The sequence below is a fragment of the Phocoena sinus genome, chromosome 16 (assembly GCF_008692025.1).
Source record: "Phocoena sinus isolate mPhoSin1 chromosome 16, mPhoSin1.pri, whole genome shotgun sequence".
NCBI classification, from domain to species: domain Eukaryota; kingdom Metazoa; phylum Chordata; class Mammalia; order Artiodactyla; family Phocoenidae; genus Phocoena; species Phocoena sinus.
In genome coordinates, this window is record NC_045778.1 from 21,889,990 (window position 1) to 21,912,561 (window position 22,572).

At 50.6% G+C, this 22,572-nt stretch overlaps 1 protein-coding gene across 3 annotated transcripts in view; it reads left to right on the forward strand.

Moving 5' to 3' along the window:
* TSPAN15 (tetraspanin 15) overlaps nt 1–22,572 on the forward strand; it is a 49,242-nt gene that overhangs the window by 7,058 nt on the left and 19,612 nt on the right. For 2 of the 3 annotated variants that reach the window (XM_032608585.1, XM_032608584.1), the window contains exon 2: nt 21,420–21,605. The exons of the other annotated variant lie outside the window; for it this stretch is intronic. In XM_032608585.1, coding sequence (XP_032464476.1) covers nt 21,420–21,605 — 186 coding nt within the window. The remainder of the gene's footprint in view (nt 1–21,419; nt 21,606–22,572) is intronic. 3 annotated transcript variants of the gene reach the window in all.

Below are 22,572 nucleotides of genomic sequence, written 5' to 3' on the forward strand. Positions count from 1 at the left end.
TCACGTGGGCTCAGTAGTTGTGGCGCGCGGGCTCTAGGGTGCATGGGCTTCAGTAGTTGGGGCTTGTGGGCTCCAGAGCACAGGCTCAGTAGTTGTGGCACACGGGCTTAGTTGCTCCGTGGCATGTGGGATTTTCCCGGACCAGTGATCGGACCCTTGTCCCCTGCATTGGCAGGCGGATTCTTAACTACTACGCCACCAGGGAAGTCCATAGCAGGAATTTCTAAGTTTTGAAAAGAGCTTTGTTTGTGTGAAAATAATATGTGCACATAGTTTAAAAAGAATTCCGAGCAATTCAGGTAAGTACACAGATGAAAATAAAAGTCACCTCCGATTCTGCCACTGAGAGAGAACCATTGTTGGGGTTAATACCCATTTGGACGTCTCCTTGTACATATATGTACATATTTAACTTTTTTTTATTGTGTTTGATTGATCGGGCAGGTCTGTTTCCCTCTTGTTCTAGGCAAGCATTTCAAAGAGAAAATAGGGAAACTCAAGCAGGAAGTGAGGCAGCCTTCATACTGGAGAAGCGGTTACCATGCCTCATGGGCTGTCAGAGATGACCTGGTGCTGGGCTCAGGCCTCAGGCCCAGAGAGGTCCTCCCTTCCCCCCAGCTTGGCCATGGGACCTTGAAAATCCAGAGAATCAGGAAGACAGTCCCAGGAGGGATTTGGAGAACCTTCTAATGAACTCATTTTCCACATGAGCAAGTAAGGCCCCGACAAAGTTTCTTTGTGCTTAGTCGAGGCTTCTGTGCATGAACCTGCCCCCTCCTGTAAGAGAGGGGCTGCTTTAAGTTGTAGGAGTGGATTGGGACCTCGCTGCCTTTGGTTGTTCGTTCCTGAGCAGGAGTAACTACCTGCCCTTCTCCTTTCCCCTGCCCGGCGCCTCCTCTCTCTCTGTGACTCACAATGCCAACCTGGGGTGGGGCTTAGAGTCAACCAGATTAGGGACTGATAATGCAATTTCCATACCAGTTGGCTGCATATACAGGGGAATGATGTCTTCTGGGTAAGCCCCGGACACAGGGGATTGAGAAGATAAACCTTTCCCAGAGAGCACCTCTGGATGTGAGTGGGTTGGAATCGACATCTTCTGGAAGGCAGGAGATTCCAGTCTTGATCTGCCATTCCCTCCAGGGTGGGGACCGTTTGCTTATTCAGTCAACAAAATAGTTATTTAATGCCTACTGTGTATACCAGGCATTGTGATAGTTACCAGGAAACAACTATGAATGAGACAGGTTAGTCAGACAAACCAGTAAATAAACATAGTTGTGATAGGTGCTAAGGAGGAAATTAGGGAGGAAGTGGGAAGAGATGGGAGTTCCTACTTTAAATGGGGTGGTCAAAGAAGGCCTTTATGAGGAGGTCAAAGTCTGAGAAGGACCCAGCCACAAAAAAGGCCTGTAGAGAGCATCTCAGACGGAGGGAGCAGTTAAGTGCACAGGCCCGAGGTAGGCAAGTATGGCTGCAGCAGATGAGGAAGGCTAAGGGCCAAATTGTAGGTGGAGAGACTCTGGTCATATGAGGAGTCTGGGGTCTGAGTGGCCCAGAGGGGAGGTTTAATTGTCAGGACCTGATGGCAGTGCCATTTGGAGACATGGATCAAGTGCTGGTTCTGCTGTGACGCTGGGTGAAGGACCAGCTCTCTGATTCTCCTGGACGCTTCATCTGCGGACACCCTGGAGGGCTGTGGGGAGGACCCTGCAAGATGAGAGATGTGGAAGCACCCAGCACACTATAGGCCCGGTGTCCCTGGGGGGGATGGAGACTTATCTGGGGAGCCTTACGGAGCTCAGGGGGAGCTGGGACATAAGATGTGATGAGAAGTTCTGGAATTTGTCTTATCAGAGGAAGCTGCTTTCTGCTGGGGATTCTCTGCCTGCTTAGAGCAGATGGCTGTGGCCTTGCCCTTGGGCAGAGAAGTCTGACCCCTTGGGAGCGCATTCAGCCTCTTCTGGGGCCTGAGTTCTTCCCACCCTTTAGTTCCTAGGCTTTAGTGGTGTACCAGCAGAGGCTGTGTGCCACATGATGGGCACGTGGGTCTAGGGAGGCCAAACTAGAAGTATCCTCAGTGCTCTGAGAGCACCTGGAGAAGGAGGGATGGGAGAAGCACTTCTGGGAGCCCAGGGGCAGGGTCTGCCCTTGCCAGGGAATGTCACACAGGTGTACTGTTCAGCTCCAGGCTGGGCCTTCCCACCTGGGCCTGTGGGAGGGGAGACAGTGAAGACTAGGAGGTCAGCCCACGAGGGAGCTGGAAGGTGAAATCAGGCGGCAGCAGCCAGTTGGAGGCAGCGTGTGGTTTCCTGCGGGGCTGCCTGGCCGTGACTGCCGAGGAGACCCGGGGAGGACTTCCAGGAGGTGGGAGCCGGGCTTGAAGGGCACGGAGACCAGGCTGAGGGGAGTGGAGATGAGCTCTGAGAGAGGCGGGTGGGTCACTGCAGGATGGGGTATTTGTTGGGCCTAGATGTTGAGGTCAGAAACGCCCTTTTTCTTTCTTTTTTTTTTTGTGGTGCATGGGCCTCTCACTGTTGTGGCCTCTCCCGTTGCGGAGCACAGGCTCCAGACGCGCAGGCTCAGCAGCCATGGCTCACGGGCCCAGCCGCTCCGCGGCATGTGGGATCTTCCTGGACCGGGGCACGAACCCGTGTCCCCTGCATCGGCAGGCGGACTCCCAACCACTGCACCACCAGGGAAGCCCCCAGAAACGCCCTTTGAGGGGACCAGTCCTGGAGGCGCAGCTCTACCACACAGCAAGTTAGGAGAAGGAGCACTTCTTGGTTGATGGGTGAGGAGCAGGTCTGATTGGCTACGTGACAAGTCACGGACAACTCTCTGTGCCTCAGTTTCCCTGTCTGTGGAAATGGGGTAACCGTTGTACCTCACAGGGGGCCAGGCTTGGATGGGGCGATGCCTCCAGGGCTCTTAGCCGGGCCTCCCGGTCAGGTGGTCAGTTCCTGTGCACCCTCTGTGGGCTGGGCACTGGGCCCAGAGATGGGTGCAGCCCCCAGCCCGCCCTGTCACAAATTGGGGCCAAGTCGCCCAGCTGGAGTGGAGTGGGGTGCTGGCTTCCGAGGCTGGCGCTGAATTCGGAGACTGGGTCACTTCCTGAGGTCAAAAGACAGGACCTTCTGGGCCTTGGGCCTCTGAGGCCTCCCATCTTGAGGATTTCACAAGGGCATGTGTCCAAGCCCCATCTTCAGAGCTGACTGCATGGGTCTAGGGTGGGGCCCAGGCACCTATAAGTTTTAAACTTCCCCGGGTGATTCTAACGTGCAGCTGGAGTAGAAACTGCAGCTCATGGTGGTGTCTGTGAGGGAATTCTGATGGGAGTGGCCCGGTTTCCAAGCTGACTTTCTCTGTACCTGAATCCTGACTGCCTTGCTGAACCTTTTCCCAACCTTGCTGACAATCTGGACAGTGTCCGTGGGCTGGGAAGTCACTGTGCACATTTGGGAGAGGCTCACTGTGAGGGAGCCGTCCTGGAAGGGGAGGGTGCGCTAGCCAGGGGTGGAGGAGTGGGGGTGTTGGGTGGGGTATTGGCGGGGCTAGTCTAGGCTGACGGAGGTGTGTGGAGACCACCAGCCTGGGGATGGGGGTGACCCTGCGGGAGGCTGGGCTTCTTCCGGGGACCCAGATGTATCCAGGTTGGGGGGTGCCCATGGTTCTAGAATTTTGTTTTCCTTTTGGTTATCTTTATAGCATCCTTTAATCTGCTCTAAAGGCAACACGTCTCTGTAGTTAACTTTGTAATTTGAAGAAGTTTCTATAGAGCCAGACTTGAGTTTCTTGAGTCAGGGATTCACACACTTAGGGGGTGAGCTGTGATAATTCCACCCCCCCCACCCCGAAATTATGTCTCCAGTTTGAGAACTGCTGATGTGTAGGCATCGTGTTGGAAAGCTGGTTGTGACCTGCAGTTCTGACTCTGTAGGGGAGGTACAGCAGGTGGTGGGGAAGCAGAGTTCCAGGTAGGTGTGATGAACTTGCGTGGGGTCACAGTGATGAGCTAGTGGCCAGTTCGTGGAAGGATAGGGACTTGACTTCTGACTCTGACCAGTGAGCTCTGTAGTGGGTTGGATTGTGCCCCCCCACCCCACAAAAAGATGTGTTCATGTCCCAGAACCTGTGAATGTGGCCTTATTTGGGACAAGCATCTTTGCAGATATAATTAGGTTCAGAATCTTGAGATGAAATCATCCTGGATCGCCTGAGCTGCCTTAAATTGAATGACAAGTATTCTTGTAAGAGAAAGGCAGAGGGAGCTTTGAGACAGAAGAGAAGACACAAACACACCTAGGGGAGAGCGGTGTGAATGCAAAGGCAGACAAACCAAGGAATGCCTGGAGCCACCAGAAGCTGGACGAGGCGAGGAGCCTCTGGAAGAAGCATGGCCCAGCGGCACCTTGGTTTCAGACTTCTGGCCTCCAGAATTTTGAGAGAATACGTTTATGTTTTAAGCCGTTTGTGGTCATTTGTTGCAGCAACCCAGAAAACCAATGCAAGCCCTTTCCGCTTGACCAGGTTGCCTCGCTAGGGAGGGGTCCAATTGAGCAGGTCCCTGAATATCCCTTTCCTTTCTGCGGGTGCTGAAGACAGAGGACAAGGGCTGGGGATGGGGAGAGGAGCTGGGCTGGCAGAGGGTAAGGCCCATAGTCCCACCCCTGCTGGTGGCCCCGCCCCTCATGCAGCCCCACCCCCAAGCGGCCTGCCCCACACAGGCCCCGCCCCTTCCCAGCAACTGTCTGCCCACCCAGCTCAAAGGCTGTGCTCTACAACTGGTTTCTGCAAGGAAAGCCTGATAGAAAGAGGTTAAAGCATGAGAAGGGAATATAAGTTAGCTCTCAAGAAGGACTTCCTGATTCTGAAAAGAGTTAAATTGAAACTGCTTTCTAAGTGGGGCTGTAAAATATCTGTGATTCCCTTACAACCTTTCTGAACAGGAGTATCACCCATCTCTTGGGGCAGTTAGTTGGGTGGGGTTCCAGTTGGGCGAACTTCAAAGGGCCGTGGAGGGCATCTGGTGTAGCAATGCCTTCCTCTCAGAGGGGAGGAAACTGAAACCAGGCCACACGGCAAGTGCCTCTGGTTCTAATACCTCCATTGTTCAGAGGGGACAGTGGGCACTGCTCAGTGATTTCACCCCAGTGGCATGCTCTCCAGCTGGGATTATTGGTGTCCCTACTGTAAACGGGCCTGCTGCTGCACCTGGGGACAGAGGCCTGATGTGTGACTTATCACAGACTGGTCTTCTCTGCAGAGCCAGAAAGAACTCAGGCAGTGAGAACGCTTGTGCGTGCCACCGGGGAGCACTGTTTGCCTGGCCCTGTGCTGGGTTGGTGGGGACAGATGAGCCAGCCCCGTCCCTTGAGAAGCCGGCACTCACTGAGTCCTAGCAGTGTGCTCAGGACAGCTGCAGATGTTCTGTGATTGGAGTGGGGTGGGCTAGCGGCTCCCAGGAGGCTCCGGTGGGTGAGGCGGCTTAGTCAGCAGTGGAGACTTGGGCTCTGGGCTCCCCACAGGGGTGGCAGCAGCCACTTGACTCTTTCCATCTTCAGGGGGGCGTGGACTCAGGATCAGAGCAGAAAGAAGGCGAGGACAGGAATTGTTCAGGGACCCACAGTCCTGAGACAGGAGCGGCCCTGTTTGTTTGTGTCTTGGTTCTGCACTGCAGTCTCCTCTGGTGCTCGCCTCACTTAGAATTAAACGTTCCCCTTTGCAGTGAGAAAATCTCCCCTGGCTGCCCTCTGTCTAACCTGGTTGTGCCTTCTGCTTCTTCCTCTTTTGTCTTTTTAATTTTTTTCTTTCAGTTTTATTGAGATATAATGGACATACAGCACTGTATACACTTAAGGTGTACAGCATAGTGATTTGACTTACATCATGAAACGATTATCACAGTAAGTTTAGTGAACATCCATCATCTCGTACAGGTATAACATTAAAGAAATAGAAAAGAAAAAGTTTTCTTTGTCATGAGAGCTCTTAGGATTTACTCTCTTAAGAACTCTCAGGGACTTCCCTGGTGGTGCAGTGGTCGAGACTCCACACTCCCAATGCAGGGGGCTCGGGTTTGATCCCCAGTCGGGGAACTAGATCCCATGTGCATGCCGCAACTAAGAGTTCGCATGCCACAACTAAGGAGCCCTCGAGCCACAACTAAGGAGCCAGCGAGCCACAACTAAGCAGCCCTCCAGCCACAACTAAGGAGCCCGGCTGCTGCAACTAAGACCCGATGCAACCAAAAATATAAATAAATATTTTTAAAAAGAACTTTCATAGGTAACATACAGCAGTGTTAATTATATTTATCATATAGTACATTACATCTCTAGCATTAATTTACCTTATAACTGGATTCTTTGTCTTTTTAGCTAACAATTAATGAGCCCTTCCTATGTGCTGGACTGAGTTGTCTCCTAGACATTCTCTCCTTAATCCTCCAGCAACCCTCAGAGGCAGTTTTAGGGTTATTGCCCCATTCTACACTGAGGTAAAGAGAGGCTCAGAGAGGTTAGGGAACTTGCAAATAAATGCAAAGCCTTATCTCCTCTCTTCTGGTAGACTTCTCGATGCCTTCCTATTCCGGGTGTTTGTCCTTAAGAGAAGGATGCTTTTAAGGGAGGTGGGCTGTTTGGGGATGGGTTGTTTGTTCATTGGTTCGGTCCTTTAGTCACTCACCTAACATTTCCCAGGCATCCGGGGGCCCTCTGGTTCTCCCTGAGGTGCTGCTAGAGGAGCAGGGGCCCTGGAGTGGGGACCAGCTTCCTGGGGCCAGGGCCCCAGGGAGGTGGGCTGACTGTCAGACTCTGTGGGAAGGGAGAGAGCAGACCTGAAGTGGCACAAGGCACCTGGGCCAGGTCCCCAGCGGGCTCTCTGAAGTTGCAGGAAGGCAGAAATGGAGCCTCCGTCACCGTCCTTCAGAAGCAGGTTTTTTATTTTTCTTTTATGAGAGGATATGCCAGGGCGTGAGAACTCTTTGTTTCCGATGAGGGAGGACAGCTTGCAGTGGAGAGAGCACTGGACTGTGTGACCTTATGGGAGTGACTGCCTCTCTCTGGGCCTCAGATTCCCATCTGCAAAATAAGGGGGTGGGGCCAGAACAGCATCCATCTCCTTAGTCCTGGTGGGTACACAAGACGATTTTAGGTGGTTCCTGGGGGAACATTTTAAAATGTAATACATGTGCATTAGGTGTAATGTGTATTACAGAAAATAACTAATACCTCAGATCTATGATTTCATAGATGTTTATTAGGTTAGGCCAAGGCCATATTTATTTTAGTAAGAAGTCAGTCAATTTAAAGAAAAATAGTGGCACCTCCTGGTGAGGTGTAGGCACTTAACAGTCTTTGTATCTGCTGGCTTTTAAAGAAAGAATGGGGATTCTCATTATGTGTTACAGCATCTTAGAGTTTACAAAGGAGTTTCCCCATCTCCCCAGGTCCTTTGAGTGACCATTAGGCAGGTGTTATCATTCCTGTTTAACAGCAGAGGCAGCTGACCCTCAGAGAGGCAAGTGATCTGTCCAAGGTCACACAGCTCCCAAGTGCAGAGGGCCTCAGCTAGCACATGCTCTTTGCCAGTCCCACCAGCCCAGCCTCAGGGAGCAGTGGGTCACTCGGCCTTACCTCCTCCCACAGCTGGCACCGGCTGTCATCATATTGTTCGTTTGTCGTATGCATCTTCTCTTGTCCTGATTTCCTTAAAGCAGAGAAGGATGGGATTGAAGGTGACGAGTGACCCTCTCTGTCCCTTCCTGCAGGCCTCTAACCTGTGCACAAGGAGGAGCGTGTCCTACAGGCCCCCCGGGGTGCTGTTTTCTAGTGAGCTCGCTGGATGGATAATAGGTAGGTTCCTGTCACAGCTGATCTTTAGCCCCAGTTGGCAGTTAGCGAAACATCTGGTGAGGGCATTAATTCCAGGCCAGAGGAGGCTGCCTGCCCTGAGCCTCTGGTGAGCCAGCCCCTGGCTGTGGCCACTGAGACTTCCCAGGCCAAAGGGAGACTCAGACTGTGAACAGATCTCCTCTTAGAAGAAATGGAACTTGGATCTTGCTTGCTGCTTCAACGTTTTTATTGTTAAAAAATAAGACATAAAAAAGGTTAAAGAATGATGCCGTGAGCACCCATATGCCCACTAACCAGAATCAGTAATTTTAACATTTGGCCATGTCAGAGGAAGCTGCAGACATCATGACAGTTCACCCCAACCATCCTCAGATGCATCTCCTTAAACAAAATTGTCCTTGGATACAACCACAGCACCACTATACACCAAGTCCATGTTAAAGCTTCTCCAGTTATCCTTAAGATATTTCTCATAGTGCATTAAAAAAAAAAAATCAGGTTGCAGAATTACAGTTCATGCATTATAGTGGATCTCATTTTGACAGAAAAGGTCCCAGTGCCTCTGAAACATGAGGGGTGACCTCTGAGGCCTTGAATGTTATAGGTTCTGGGGTCCCAGGGAAGACAGTCATGTGTCACTTGCCTGCATTTGTCTGATCCACCAAGACCTACTGGGGTCTTGCCCTCTCGTTGCTTAGGAAAATTCAGAAAGCAGAGAGGGAGGGGCTTGCTGGGCCTGGATATCCATGGGGAGCTGCTGGCCCACCCTGCATGATCCCTCTTCCCATTGGAAGGAGAACTGCTCAGTGGCCGGAAGCCAGACCCAGGATTCCCTGAGTGCCCACTGTCAGTCACCAATGGCATGTGCTGGGCCCTGTGCTAGGCACTGTGGGGAGATGCTCTAAAGAGCTTCGAGACCCGGGGCCCACTGCCCACGGTCTGCTTGGGGACACCCAGCACGCCCTGGTGTTATCTGTTCAAAGACGCTCTGTTTGCAGACAACCAGCTTGTCTGGGATGTGTGGGGCGGAGCCTCTGTTCCTTGGGGAAGGGGAGGCGGGAGAGGCCCTTCTTTCACGGGACAGGGAGCGCTAAATAAGTAGTGCCTAATCAAGCTGTGATGGGGAAATGAACTTAAAAAAATTTTTTTAAACCCACAGAAAAGTTGAAAGAAGAGTTTAATAAATACAACACTTTTTTTTTTTTTGTAGCCATTGTGGCCTCACCCTTACGTACCCCAGCATCCAGCTTTCCGAAAAGGGGGTTCTCCCACATGCTGCCATTGTCCATCTGAAAACAAATCACCATTAAATAGAACATCACCTGTGCTGTCCATTTCCAGATTTCACCAGTTGTTTCCCAAATGTCCTTTGTAGCGGACATTTTATCCAATCAAGGTCCACCCATTGTTTTCACTGTGACATGGCTCTTTCATCTCCTCTAACCTAGACTATCCTCACTGCTTTTGATTCCTTTGAAGCCTCCAGGCCTTTGATCTGCAGAACATCAGCGTTCTGGATTTGCTCTATGGTTTCCTTGTAATTAGGTTCAGGCCGCACATTCCTGCACGAACGCTGTGTGGGGAGGCGGTGAGGGGGTGCAGGAGGCCACCTTAGGAGGCACGTGATGCCCGGCCTCCCGGCTGCTGACCATGCCAAGCTGGACCGCCAGCCCTCTCCATTGCAAGCCTGCATTTCCCTATGATAACAAATGCGTAAACCGTGGATGACACTTGCGGTTGTGTGCATATTCTATTTGGTAAAACAACTTTTGAAAGCAAATCTGAGCATGTGACTCCCTGCTTAAATTATTTCAGTGATTTCCCTAATTTCAACTTCAAAATATATCCAGTCTGCCTGCTTCTTGCTACCTTCATGTGCCCACCCTGATCCAGGCCACTCTCACCTAGCATCTAGGTTACTGCAGTAGATTCCTGACCATTCCACCTCCATGCCTCCATCCCCCAGTTCTCAGCACAGCAGTCAGAGTAACTCATTTAAAAATTAAAGCCATATCAGATCACTCCTCTGCAAACTCGTACTGCCTTCCACTCAGCAAAAGTCAGAGTCCCCTCAATAGTTTCAAAGGGTCCATCTGCTCTGCAGCCCACACCCCTGCCCTCTCACCTCCTCCCTTCCACTCTCAACCCATCAGGCTGTAGCAGCTGTTCCTTGAACACATGGGCACATTCCAAGGTCTTGGAAGCTGCTTGGATGTTCTGCTGTGTGTCCACGTGGATGCTACAGAGCCACGCCCAGCCCTCCCCACTTCAAGTCTTCACTCCAGTGTCACTTTCCCTGGCTGTGCTATTTTAAATGACAGCCCCCTCTACCAGCCTCCCTGGCCTCCTTTTCTGTTTTTGTCTTCATAGCACTTATAACCAAGATATACCGTATACTTTTCTTATCTGTTTCTCCCCGACTAGAAAGTGAGCTCCACCAAAGCTGAGACTTTTGTGTTTCGTTGGTTCACTGCTAGCTGGGCCCCACTCACCACCCCGCAGCCCGTTCCTAACAGCTGCTCCCAAAGTGTGCTCCACGGATCCTTGGTGGGGGGACTCTTTTGAGGGGTCTGTGAAGTCAAAACCATTTTCATGATAATACTAGGATACTATTTGCTTTCCTGCTCTCATTCTCTCAGGAGTGCCCCAGGGAGTATTTTAGGGGCACACGATGGTGATGTGGCAGCAAAGTGAGTGAGGAGCAGCTTCAAGAATCCCCCAGTTCTTCTCATCAGCCAGACATTAACATTTGCAAGAATGTAAAGCCCATGCCACTCTTCCCCCTCAATTTTTTGGGGAAAATTTTTAACAAAAAATATTTATGTTAACATGTAAATCTATTACTGTTATTTCTAAATGAGTTAATAAATATTTAAAATATGTCTTAATTTCTTATGTAGTAAATAATTGATAGATAGAATCCCCCAAAACAAAAACTCTAGGGTCCTCAAAAGTTTTTAAGAGTGAAAAGGAATCCTGAGACCAAAAACTTGAAGAACCGCTGGCTTATACAACCTCTCAGTAAAGAGATGTCAAATGAATGAATGAACTTTCTGGTTTAACCTGAGAGACCTTGCCTTGGTGGTCTGGCTTCTGCAAGCTTCCCTGGCCTCCTCGCCTCCCCCATCTGCCTGTCCTTGGCTCTAGCTATGCTGACCTGCTCTCCCCATGGCACCTTCATGGGCATCTGAAACCCCTTGTCCATTTCAGAAATTCTTACTTATCCATTACGTGCATCAAATGGACTCAGTTCAAACTCACCTCCTCCAGGAAGCCTTCCTTGCCCATGATTTAGCGTTTCCTATCTCTAGTGCCTCTGCACAATTACCTCTACCCCAGTGTTTCCCCAACTCCACTGCATTTGTTGGTGTGCAGGTGTGTCTTACCAGACTGAGCTCCTTGAGGGCAGGAACTAGGTCTTACCTTTTTATTCCCAGTGCCTGGTACATACTAGGCACTTACTAAATATATGTTGAATCAATGAATGTTGCCTTAGAATTCAGAATAGGGACTCTCTTTCCCCTGATTTATCCTTGGACCAAAGTGCCTCTAAAGGGGAAATGGTTTCTGGCATCTGACTTGAGTCTTGAAATGTCAGGGTTACAACAGTACTGCATCTTTACTGGGAAAGGAGAAGTAACATTTATTGAGCACCTGCTGGGTGCCAGGAACTTTTGCATGGTATCTTGCTTCAGGGGCATTGTGGTTCATTAGGCCACTGTGAACCAGCTTGGGCTCTAACCACTTTCCATATGGCTTCTGTGGGGAGAATGTGGTCTGGGAGCTAAGCTAAACTTCCTGTGAACTTTTGGGACTAATGCATTTGCATCATGTATGCGGACTGTGAAGTTGTTGAGGTCAGAGATGGTATGGTATATGTGTTGCTGGGTCCTGCCACCTCGCTCTGCATGCAGTGGGTAGTAAATACCCAGAATGATCTGTTCAGTGGGCATAGTTAGTATTGTAAATAGCAGTACCAGTGAGGGCTTCCCATTGGTGATTTCATAGGTGATCACAAGTGGAGAAAGATCTCTATAGCTGGGGTGATCCAGGAAGGCTTTCCAGGGGAGGAGGCTTTGAGCTGAGCTTTGGGGGATGGGCATTAGCCTCTTTCAGCTTTGTTATTTCCAAGAAACAGTTGGTCTCCTTCCCACAGCTGCTGTGGGAGGCTGGGAGGTGTGTGCCTTGATCAGGGCGGAAAGGGCATCTCTGTCCCCTGTAGGACCTTTCTCATGCAGGAGTGTGACGTCTCCAGGCCAGGTGGGAAAGCAGGGGTAGACCCATGGAGAAGGACTCAGTAGAGGAGGGGACTTTGGACCACCCACAGTCTGCTCGTGGCCAGGGTTCTAACAAGGGCTGTCTGGGCATGAGTTGCCATGGGCCCCCGGAGCAGTGAAGGGATTCTAGGGCTTGTGGCCGAACATCTCCCTTTTGGAGCAGGGAAATAGAGGCCCAGAGAGGGGAAGGGAGACTTACCCAAGGTTGCATGGGAGTTAGCGACAGAACTGGGATTAAAGTTCAGGGCTCCCCTCTCATCCTTCCCCCCCCCGCACCCCAGTTCTCCTTCCAATGTGTCATGCTGCCTCCTTTTCCCTTTTGCCCTTTGACCTCTTTGGAGTCTTGAGCCTTTGGAGTGGGGGCAATTTATATTCTTTAAGTGTCATGCCAGGCATTGACACTTGTGGTCTGATTGCCTCCTCTGCCTTCCAGCCTTTGTTCAGGGACAAAGGACCCTGTTCAGATGTGGGATTTTGTGCAAAGAATGAACCAAGGGCCATATATATATATATATATATATATATATATATATATATATATAAATAAAATCAATTCGCTTTATTTTTTTCTTAGCTATAAAACTACATCTAACATTAAAAACAAGAAACACACAACAGTAAGCTCTGTCATTGCCAAAATTGTGTGGAGACAGCCCTTAGTTCGTATCTGCCCAGCGCAGCCAGGTGTCCTGGCTGTGGGGCCTCACTGCCTTCTGCACCTGCTGCTGGAATTTCCTTCTTCCCCCGCCCCGCATCCCCCCATGTCTACTCCCCAAACTCCTGTTCTCTTTGGTGCAGCTCCCTTCTTTTTTTTTTTTTTTTTTTTTTACGGTACGCAGGCCTCTCACTGTTGTGGCCTCTCCCGTTGCGGAGCACAGGCTTAGGACGCGCAGGCTCAGCGGCCATGGCTCACGGGCCCAGCCGCTCCGCGGCATGTGGTATCTTCCCGGACCGGGGCACGAACCTGTGTCCCCTGCATTGGTAGGCAGACTCTCAACCACTGCGCCACCAGGGAAGCCCAGCTCCCTTCTTTATTGTGGCTTCTCTCAGTAGCCTGGAGGGTCAGGGAGAGTTGAGATCATGGGGGACTCCACCTTCCTGCCCCCTTCCCTGAAATTCCTCTTGCCGCCACTTTGGAAAGAATGGGGGATGCCTGGCCCAGTTCCTGGTGGGCAGCTGGGGGTTTTGAAAGGCTGCTGGGACCTGAACTGGAGGCTGTCTAGGACAAAGTCCCCTTGTCACCTCTGTGAGCCTGTGTCTGCTTTTAGAGGGTCTGAGGGAAGGGGAGACCTGGGCCATCTTACTCACTCCTGCCAGTGGCCTGCAGCTCTGAGCAGGGGAGCCTTAGCCAGCCCTGCTAGAGAAAGAAGGGAGGGGCGACCAGCAGTGGTTTGGCACAGGGTGTACTGCTGAGTGTACCCCAGCAGGGGGTGCCCTACCTGGGCTGAGATCTAGGAAGATAATCACCCAGGCACCGTGGGAATACAGCCCTGGGAGGTGGGCTCTGACTCTCTTGGTTCAGACACATGGAAGGTGGAGAGAAGGAAAGGGGTCCAGAGACAGAAGGGAAAAGAAAACCAGGGAGAAGAGTGTGTTGGGTGGAGGTGATATGCTCTTGACTCTCCTTTGCCCCTTGGCTGTTTCTGTGGTTTTCAGATTAACCAGATAAGTCATCTTATCCTTAAGCCTCAGAGGGCTCTACTCTGGAATGGCATCACTAGTTTCTTCTTTGGGCTCATGGGCATCTGAAGCAATAGCATTTCTGATTCATTCTGCCGACAGATCTATCGGGCCAGTCCCTGTGCTGACGGAGCGTCCAGTGGTGTGAAGTCAAACTCCTGTGCATCCTCCAAGGCTCAGTTCCAATGGGCCTGCTCCGATTTCCCAGGAGGAAGTGACTGCCAGGCCTCTTGTCTCAGAAGATTTTTACCACTTGTTTGTTACATCGCTCCCCATCTGCCTGCCCCTAAACTCTACCCAAAGAGAGTCCGGGCTCTGTCAGCTCCTACCCACAGTGTTTCGTATGTTTGTGCTGGTTTGTGATTAGAAGTTCCACTCTGCCCCGGCTGGGTTGAGTAGCTGGGGCTTGCAAACCTCCCAGTTTAGCTCTTTCACAGCCTGGAATGAGCTGTGTACATGTGGGAGCCTTTTTTTTCCCCAGCTGTAAGAATGTGGACGATCATCTAGTGACAGAGAAAGTGACAAGGCAGACCTCTAAAAAACTTCACAATATAGAGAACAGACAACATGTGGGAGTCTTTTATTTTTTTAATTTAATTTTTATTTTATTTTGGGAATATAGTTGATTTACAAAGTTGTGTTAGTTTCAGGTGTATGGCAAAGTGATTCAGCTATACATATATCCATTCTTTTTCAGATTTTTTTCTATTATAGGTTATTACAGAATATTGAGTAGAGTTCTGTGTACTATACAGTAAGTCCTTGTTGATTCTCTATTTTGTATATAGTAATGTGTATATGTTAATCCCAAACCCCTAATTTATCGTGTGGGAGTCTTTTAAATCAAGTGTTTGTAACTGTTGGTGACAGGAGGGTAGCAAAACAGACTGGTGTGTCCACTTTGCTTCTTAGAGAGATTTGTTTTCCAAAGGCCATGTTTCCCACCCTGGGCCTAGCTGGAGGGGCAGCTTGGGAAAGACTTCCACAAGTCTCTCCCCAGATCTGCCTAGACAGCCACAGAAAAGCTTGAGGGAGGTGGAGAGCACTGTTATTAGAGAGGTCATAATAAAGGTGATGTAAATAAAGAAGGAATAAATCATGCTTTTGGGCAGGAAGTCCTGATAAAGATGTCAATCCTCCCCGAAGGGATCTATAGATTCAATGCGGTTCTAGTTAAACCTTAGCAGGTTTTTTCATGGTATTTGATACAATGACTCTAAAATATCTACACAAGAGTCAAGGTCTAAGAGTATCCAGGACACTTCGGAAGAAGACAGGAAGGAGGGATGTGGCCTAGCAGGTGCCATGGTGTGTTATAAAACTGTAGTCACTACACTAGGGGGGTTCGTTTTGGGACCGAGTGGCCGATGGGAGAGTCAGTGTGTGACAGCAGAGTCGTAGCACATCAGCGAGGACAGGAGGACTGGTTAATATGTGGTGCTTCCTACGTTCCAAACAAAAGCAGACTGTCAGAGGATGTCATGGACCAAGTGTTGCAGTTAACCAAGTTCTCTGCATTGATGTCCAGTTTTTTAAAAAGAAAGAAGTCTAGGGTGAAGGCAGAGTTGACAGTGGAGTATCAGTGACAAAGACCAGAGACTGGCTTTTTTGCTGGCAGTAGGAGGCAGTCTCTGCCGTTTCCTCCAGGGCTGGCTTTCCTTTGGGGTTGGGAGGAACCCCTTTCCTCAAGCACAGGCTGCCTGGACTTAGTGCTGGGGTCCAGGGCCCCAGAGCTTAGAATACTGCCCTGTAGTCCTAGAGGTGGGTCTGGCACTTTCCCAGGAGACAGAATAGGCCCTATATCAGTTTGGGTTGGGGATGCTGGATCTGGTGTGTCCTGCTTTCCTTAGGGGCAAGAGGGATGGGATAATAGGAACTGAGCTTTCTTGGGGAAAGTGGGAAAAGAGGTTGCTTTCTCCTGAATGAAGTCAGTGAGTATGAATTGAACTTCCTCTAGCTAGTGGCAGGATGGTTAGGGCACGTGACTCTCTAATAAGGGTGGTCTGTACTATCAGAAAGGAGCAAGGTGAGAATGGTAAGGGGCAGCGTCCAACGAGAGCTGCTCTGGAACTGTGCTGTCCAATACGGTGGCCGCCAGCTACACGTGATCAAATCTAAACTACTTTAAAGAAAGTAAAATTAAAAATTCGGCTCCCCAGGCACACAAGCCACATTTCAAGAGCTTACTAACCACACATGGCTAGTGGCTACCGTATTAGACGTTACTATCATCACAGAACATTCTCTTGGGAGTACTGCTCTGCTACTGGAACCTTTGTATTTTGCAGAGACATTTCAGACCAATTATCTCCCAGATCTAAGTGAAAGGCCCCTCTGGTAGCCTTAGTGGCAGGCCAGACAGGTTTTGCCCACACATGCTGGCTCTGCCTCTCATAAGTTCTGTGACACTTAGCCTCACTGAGACTGGTCTGTAAAATGTGATCGGCTGTTTCTTAGACGTGCAAGGATGTGTGATGGTCAAGGGAGACCATGCCGGTGTAGCACTTCGCAGGATGCTGGCACAGCATAATCACTCTGTACACAGCAGCAGCCTTTACTGTTTTACAGGTGAAAGGTGAGGGTCAAAGAGGCGAAGTGGCATGGCCAAGGGCACTGAACTAATAAATGAAGGTCCAGAATGCCAACTCCCATCTCTTATCCTGCCTCTACTGCTCCTTCCAGCCCTAATCTGTGCGTGAGAGAAGATGGCTGTCTGCAGGGTGGGCTCTGCCTAGGGCCAGGCAGGATCGTCCTGGGGCAGAAGAGCTGATGGATGTGAAGTCTGGGGTTTCTTGGCTGGATGCAGGGGACCTGCTAGCCCCATCTTATTTAAAATCTCTCTCAGGCCTTGGGTTTTAGCTACTCCCCACATCCTTTCAAGCTCAAAACTCAGAAAAGTGCTTTGTTTGGGCCACACAGAACCCTGGAGCCTTGAGTGACCCATGAGATGGTTTCAGAGTGAAACAGTTCTTGGGACCTTCCAGGAAACACTGGCTCCTCCAGGAAGCCCACCTTGATTTTCTGATGTTTCCTTTCTCCCCCTCAGTTTTGTTCAAATTCCCAGAGCCTTCCCCATGGGAGGGATTGCAGCATGCTTCCCGTAGACCTGAGGTTCTTCCTCTTTTTTCGTGACAGGAACATTTCAGTTAAAGGCTAATGAAAGTAAGGATTGACTTTTTTCTCCATCCCCAGTTCAAAGACCCCTGAATTCCATCCATCAGGCCACAGAGATCATTTCTAGCCTCTTAATCTCCCCTCCTCCAGACTTAGCCCATTGTCTAGTCTTGGGACCCCTTGTGACCCCCAGGGTCTGGAACACAATAGGTGCCTGGCATGTGCCTTTGTGGGTAAAAATAGGCCTTGCAGGTCCCCTCGAAGTGCAGACCTGCCCCAGCTGGGGGTAAGCCAGCTGGGACCAGATGCTTCCTGAAGGAGGGGATGACGCAGATGCTGGAATGCCTCACACGGCCTCCTGCTTCCCAGCAGCTGCATGAAGCTGGGCCTCAGCCTGCAGAGGAAGAAGCCGGTTCCAGGCTGCAGGGCTCAGAGGGGACCTTTGGGCCTGGTTCACAATGGACGACAGGGCTCCCATGCAGCCTGTTGAAGATGCCATGTGGCTTGCAAAGTCTGGGGCTCTGGTCCTGGCGCGTGGGCTACCAGCAGCATGTTCTTTGCCTCTTTGGCCCCAAATGGGCGTGGCCGTGTGCCCCTCATCCCCAGCCATGTTTAGCTGAAGCTGTCCTGCTTGACAAATGGGCCATTTACTTCCTGCGCTGGAGCTGGAGTGGCCGGCCCCCGAAGAGAGACTATAATTAGCAGAGAAGAGTGCATGGGATTGCACGCTAGCATCAGCAGTTAATTTTATACTCACATGGAAACATGATGTCCTCAGAGATGTAAATATCATTTGGAAATCTTGAAGTGCCTGGGAGGGGTATGCCGGCCTCTCCCCGTGCCTACTGCCCCTGGAACCCTTGAATGAGGAGCCCAGATCAGCGTGTGCTGTGTGCGAAGCCACCTTAGGGACTGCCTGCTGGCCGCTGGGAGGGCCGGACCAGGAGACACGAACCTGTGATAGCTCAGTACACAGTGGTGCGGGAGTCCAGAAGTTTGGGTCTGCGTTTGCCACAGTAGCTTTCCTATGGCTTTAGTGGTCTGGAAATGTTGCAAGGCTGACTAGCAAGGAAAATGTGATCTTTTGTAACAGGAGGGAGATCAGACCAAAGGAAGTTTTGTTTCCTCCCGGCAAGGCTGTTCTGGAGTGTCCGGGGAGCTTATAAAAATAGAAGAAGCCACTGACTGGCCTTTACAAAGAGGGCTGGGGTCAATTCTGCTCAGAATGGAGGCCAATGACAGCTTTGGTGTTTTGGAGATGGTTTACGGTACTTTAATCCAAAAGCATAGCCTCAAGCGGGAAGGAGGGAGGGGGACAGGCTAGGGCACTGGGAAGATGTCAGGGCCTGTGTCCATCCTGCCCAAGAAGAGCTTTTTTTTTTTTTTACAGCAGGAAACAAAACAAAAGTATATGGAATCAATCCTGAAAATATTAAGATGTTATCTTGTTGGTTCAGTGACAACCTGAGAATCATACTTTCCACCAAGATAGAGGGTAAAGCCCCACCTCTGTTGCCCCCATGGCCTTGCATATTGGCTGCACTCCTGCCTGGGCTCTGAAGATGTCACCTCTTTGTGGGGTTCTTCTTTAACCGTCATCCCCAGGGTGAAGGGGTGGAAGGATCCCTGGGGTGGAAGGATCTCTGGGCTCTGTGTCTGGTTCAGGGTTAGGGTTGAGTGAGTGATTTCTTGTAATTGCACTGATTCGGAAGGGGAGGATTTGGCTCTCTAAAGCTGCTTGCCCTTGTTCTCAGAGGACCTGCAGGGCTTAGGCCAGCCTTGAACAATGATTTCACCATGTTCTGGGGTTTGGAGCATGAACTGACCAAATAATTCTGGTTAATCTTTCCCTATCAAAGGTAGATTTTATTTCCTGTGGCCCCCATTTTCCTATAGAGGGCTGTGTGTGTGTGTGTGTGTGTGTGTGTGTGTGTGTGTGTGTGTATCCTGTCTTATAAATTAAAAAATTTACCCAACTGGGTAATTTGGATGACATCATTTCACTCACGGTTTTCCTGATATGGCCAACTTGTTAATAAGTGGCTCATGGCCAAGTTTGTCAATGCCTTTCGCACCTATTGGCCCATGTGTGTTGGGAAGGCATTCCTTTAAACCAGGGGAGTAGATCTCAGTAGTCCCAGATTATCCTTTCAAACTAAGGGGAATGGCACTTAGCTGTGAAATACAGCAGAACCCTGGACCCGAGGGAGATGGCTTCCCAGTAATCCCCTGTTACCCAGTGTTTCTAAGTAAGGTTGGTCTGTTTGACTTTTGGCATCCCCGCCACTTGTCAAAGCTTAGGAGAAGCAGGCACTTCCCTTTACCCAGGACAGTCTTGGTGCTCTTTAGAAGGCAGTCAAGGGGATCTACTTTGAGGGCACATTGTAGTCAATTTAAGGTGGGGGTAGACCAGGAGTAACTTGAGGAGTTCCAGATGTTGACTCTAGGGTAGCTGTGCTCATGGCACATCTGGCCCACATCTTGTCTGTATTATCCCTCATTTCCTTTACTCAGACCTTTGCTGACAGCACCATGGCTTCCAGCTCCTCTCCCACACTGCCTTCTGCTCTGTGAAGTCCAGGGTATCTGCTCTCGGGAATGTGTGGCCCGGAAAGCCAGAATCCTTGGACGGGAAGGAGGCTGGGTAGACAGCGGCAGACTCAAACCCAAGGGGGTCTATTAGGAAGCCTGGCTTGCATCCATTTGACAGACATTGATTATAAATGCCTGTTGTACTTCCTAAATGCCAGGGCTGTTGTGGGTGCTGACGATGTCCGAAATGGTCGAAAATCCCTCCTAGCCTGGAGCTTATGTTCTTGTTGGCAAGACAAACAGTTAAAAAATAGAGCAAAAAATATAGTATGTTAAGTACTTGCAATTACAAAGGAAAAACATAAAACAGGAAAATGGGATCGGGAGTTTCAAGGAGAGGGATTTTCTACCTTTAAACAAGATGACCCCAAAGGCCTCACTGAGCAGGAAACGATTGAGCAAAGACTGAGCAAAGACGGGAAGGAGGTGAGGGAGGGAGCCATAGAGCCATATGGAGATCAGGAGGAAGAGGGAAGAGCATTCCAGGCAGTGGGACCAGCCTGTGCAAAGGCCCTGGGGTGGCACACTTCGTGTGTTTGACCAGCAGTGAGGAGCCCCATGCAGTTAAATCAGAGTGAGGAAGTGGGGGGAGTGAGAAGTGAGCTCAGACAGGCTGTGTAGGCTGTGATTAGGGTTGTGGCTTTTACTCTTGGCGCACAGAGTACCAGCCTGCCCTGATCAGGTTTCGCCTGTCACTCTGTTGTGGAGAACGGGCTGAAGGGGGCCAGTTAGAACACTATTGCGGATCCCAGTGCAATGTGGCAGTGCAGTCACAGACTCATCTGAGGGTTCGGGGTGATGTCAGCTGATCAATCTCCCGGAAGATTTAGTATGAGAGTTTTCAGGCTGAGAGCAAAAAAGGGGTCCCCCAAGGGCTTTTTTTTGCCTGTTTTTTTCTGATGGGTTGTTACAGTGGTCACCTTTCCACCGTTAGGAAAGTTGATGATGAAGAATTCACCGGAAAAGCCCTCCTGCTCCGACTTTCGGCATTCCCGATAGTCTTTCTGAAGATAAATTCCATGTTTCTGGTGCTGAGTGAAATGCCCATCTCCCTGAGCAGTTCTGAAATTTCCCTTGGTGACCTGCCTGTGTAATACGTAGCCCAGGGGCCCCAGGCTTTCAGACTTCCAGTGTTTCCAGTTTCCTTATCTCACAAAAGCCTTGCAAAAACCTGTGGGGTGAGCAGGGCAGAAATGATAAACTTCAGCCATTTTTCAGATGAGAACACAGACGCATGTGGTCCAAGGCCTATCCAACGCCCAGGGTTAGCAAGTGGCACCGCTGGGACTCGAACCCAGGTTCTCTGACTCTCTAGCCAGTGGATTTTCCCTGACTCACCAGTACCTTCTTCTAAAGCAGCATTTCCAAATAGGGTCTGTATTAGTTTGCTAGGGCTGCCATAACAAAGTGCCACAGACTGGGTGGCTTAAACAACAGAGATTTGTTGCCTTGCAGCTCTGGAGACCAGAAGTCCAAGAGGAAGGTGTGGGCAGAGTTGGTTTTCTCTGAGGCCTCTCTCTTTGGGTCTGTAGATGGCTGTCTTCTCCCTGTGTCTTCACATGGTCTTCTCTCTGTGTGTGTCTGTATCCTAATCTCCTCTTCTTCTAAGGACAACATTTGTATTGGATTAAGGCCTAGTCATAAGACCTCATTTTAACTTAATTACCTCTTTAAAGCCTCAATCTCCAAGTACAGTCCCATTCTGAGGTCCTGAGGGTTAGGGCTTCAGCATGTGAATTTGGGGGGACACAGTTGAGCCCATAACAGTTTCCCTCACATCCAGTCACCTGGGGTGAGCCCCTGTAACGGCAGACACCACAGCCCTCAGACGAGCCCTTTGTAGGAAAATCACGCGACTGCCAGTTCTTCTCCTCTCTCACTCCTTGCTTTCTTGCCGCAGCTGATCGGGGGCCTGGTCCTGTCAGTGGGGATCTATGCAGAGGTCGAGAGGCAGAAATACAAAACCCTGGAAAGTGCCTTTCTGGCCCCGGCCATCATCCTCATCCTCCTGGGGGTTGTCATGTTCATCGTGTCCTTCATCGGCGTGCTGGCTTCCCTTCGCGACAACCTGTGCCTTCTCCAAGCGGTGAGTCCGCCCCACGCACCCCTCAGCCACTGGTGGTGGTGGGGTCCTTGGCGTCCCCAGGAGAGCTGGGGAGAGCACCCCTGGGCCCTTGGGCATCCCAGTTATTCAGTCCTTGCCTCAAACCAGCTCTTTTAGAGGGTTTCCTGGGTCAGCCTGTCTGTGCACGTTGGCCCAAGAGTGCCCAGCCTCCTCCACTTCTGCGTAGAAAGGCTGATTTGAATACTGTTCTTCTTACTTAAACCCTGTGTTGGTCTGGACTGTCGGTTGGAGGTGGGAGAAAGCACACTCAAATGAGAGCAAGCAAAACCAAGAAAAGTTGTTGGTGGTGAGTCAGTAGCTCATGTAACCAGCAAGCCCATACTGGGTCCGGGGCTACAGACGGTGCCCTCAGGCTCTATCTCTCTCTCTCTCTCTCTCTCTCTCTCTCTCTCTCTCTCTCTCTCTCTCGCCACCTCCCAGCTGGACGCCGGATGCTGTTCTCAGGCTCTCTTTGCAGTGGTGGCCAGCAGCTTCAGGCCAACAGTCCTTATGGTTCTTGATTCCGGGGAATCTTTCCTGGTAACTCTGGCCAAGGTCCTAGGACTCTGATGGGCCTGCTTGGCCAAGTGCCTGCCCTGGGGTCAGGGGAGGTCAACCCCCCCTACCCCCCTTACTGGCAAGAGATGGATGGCTCTCCAGAGTGGGGGGTGCCGGGTAGGAGGATCTGTTTTCTCTGCAACCACGTGTGTGTTTGACCTCATTGACCCCCTCACATGGGAAGCCCCTAAAAGCCCCTATGAGGATAGTCTCGGTGCTGCCTGAGCCTGGAAGTTATTGACATCAGTTTGGACAATGCCCATTTCTGTGATAAAGGGGGTTGTATCCTCTAAGCCTCAGGCATCCCCTCACCCACACTGGGGGTCTGGGAAGCCACTGTGGAGAGCCTCTGCAGGCAGAGCTGGAAATGCTGCGCAGCCTGTCCATCAAG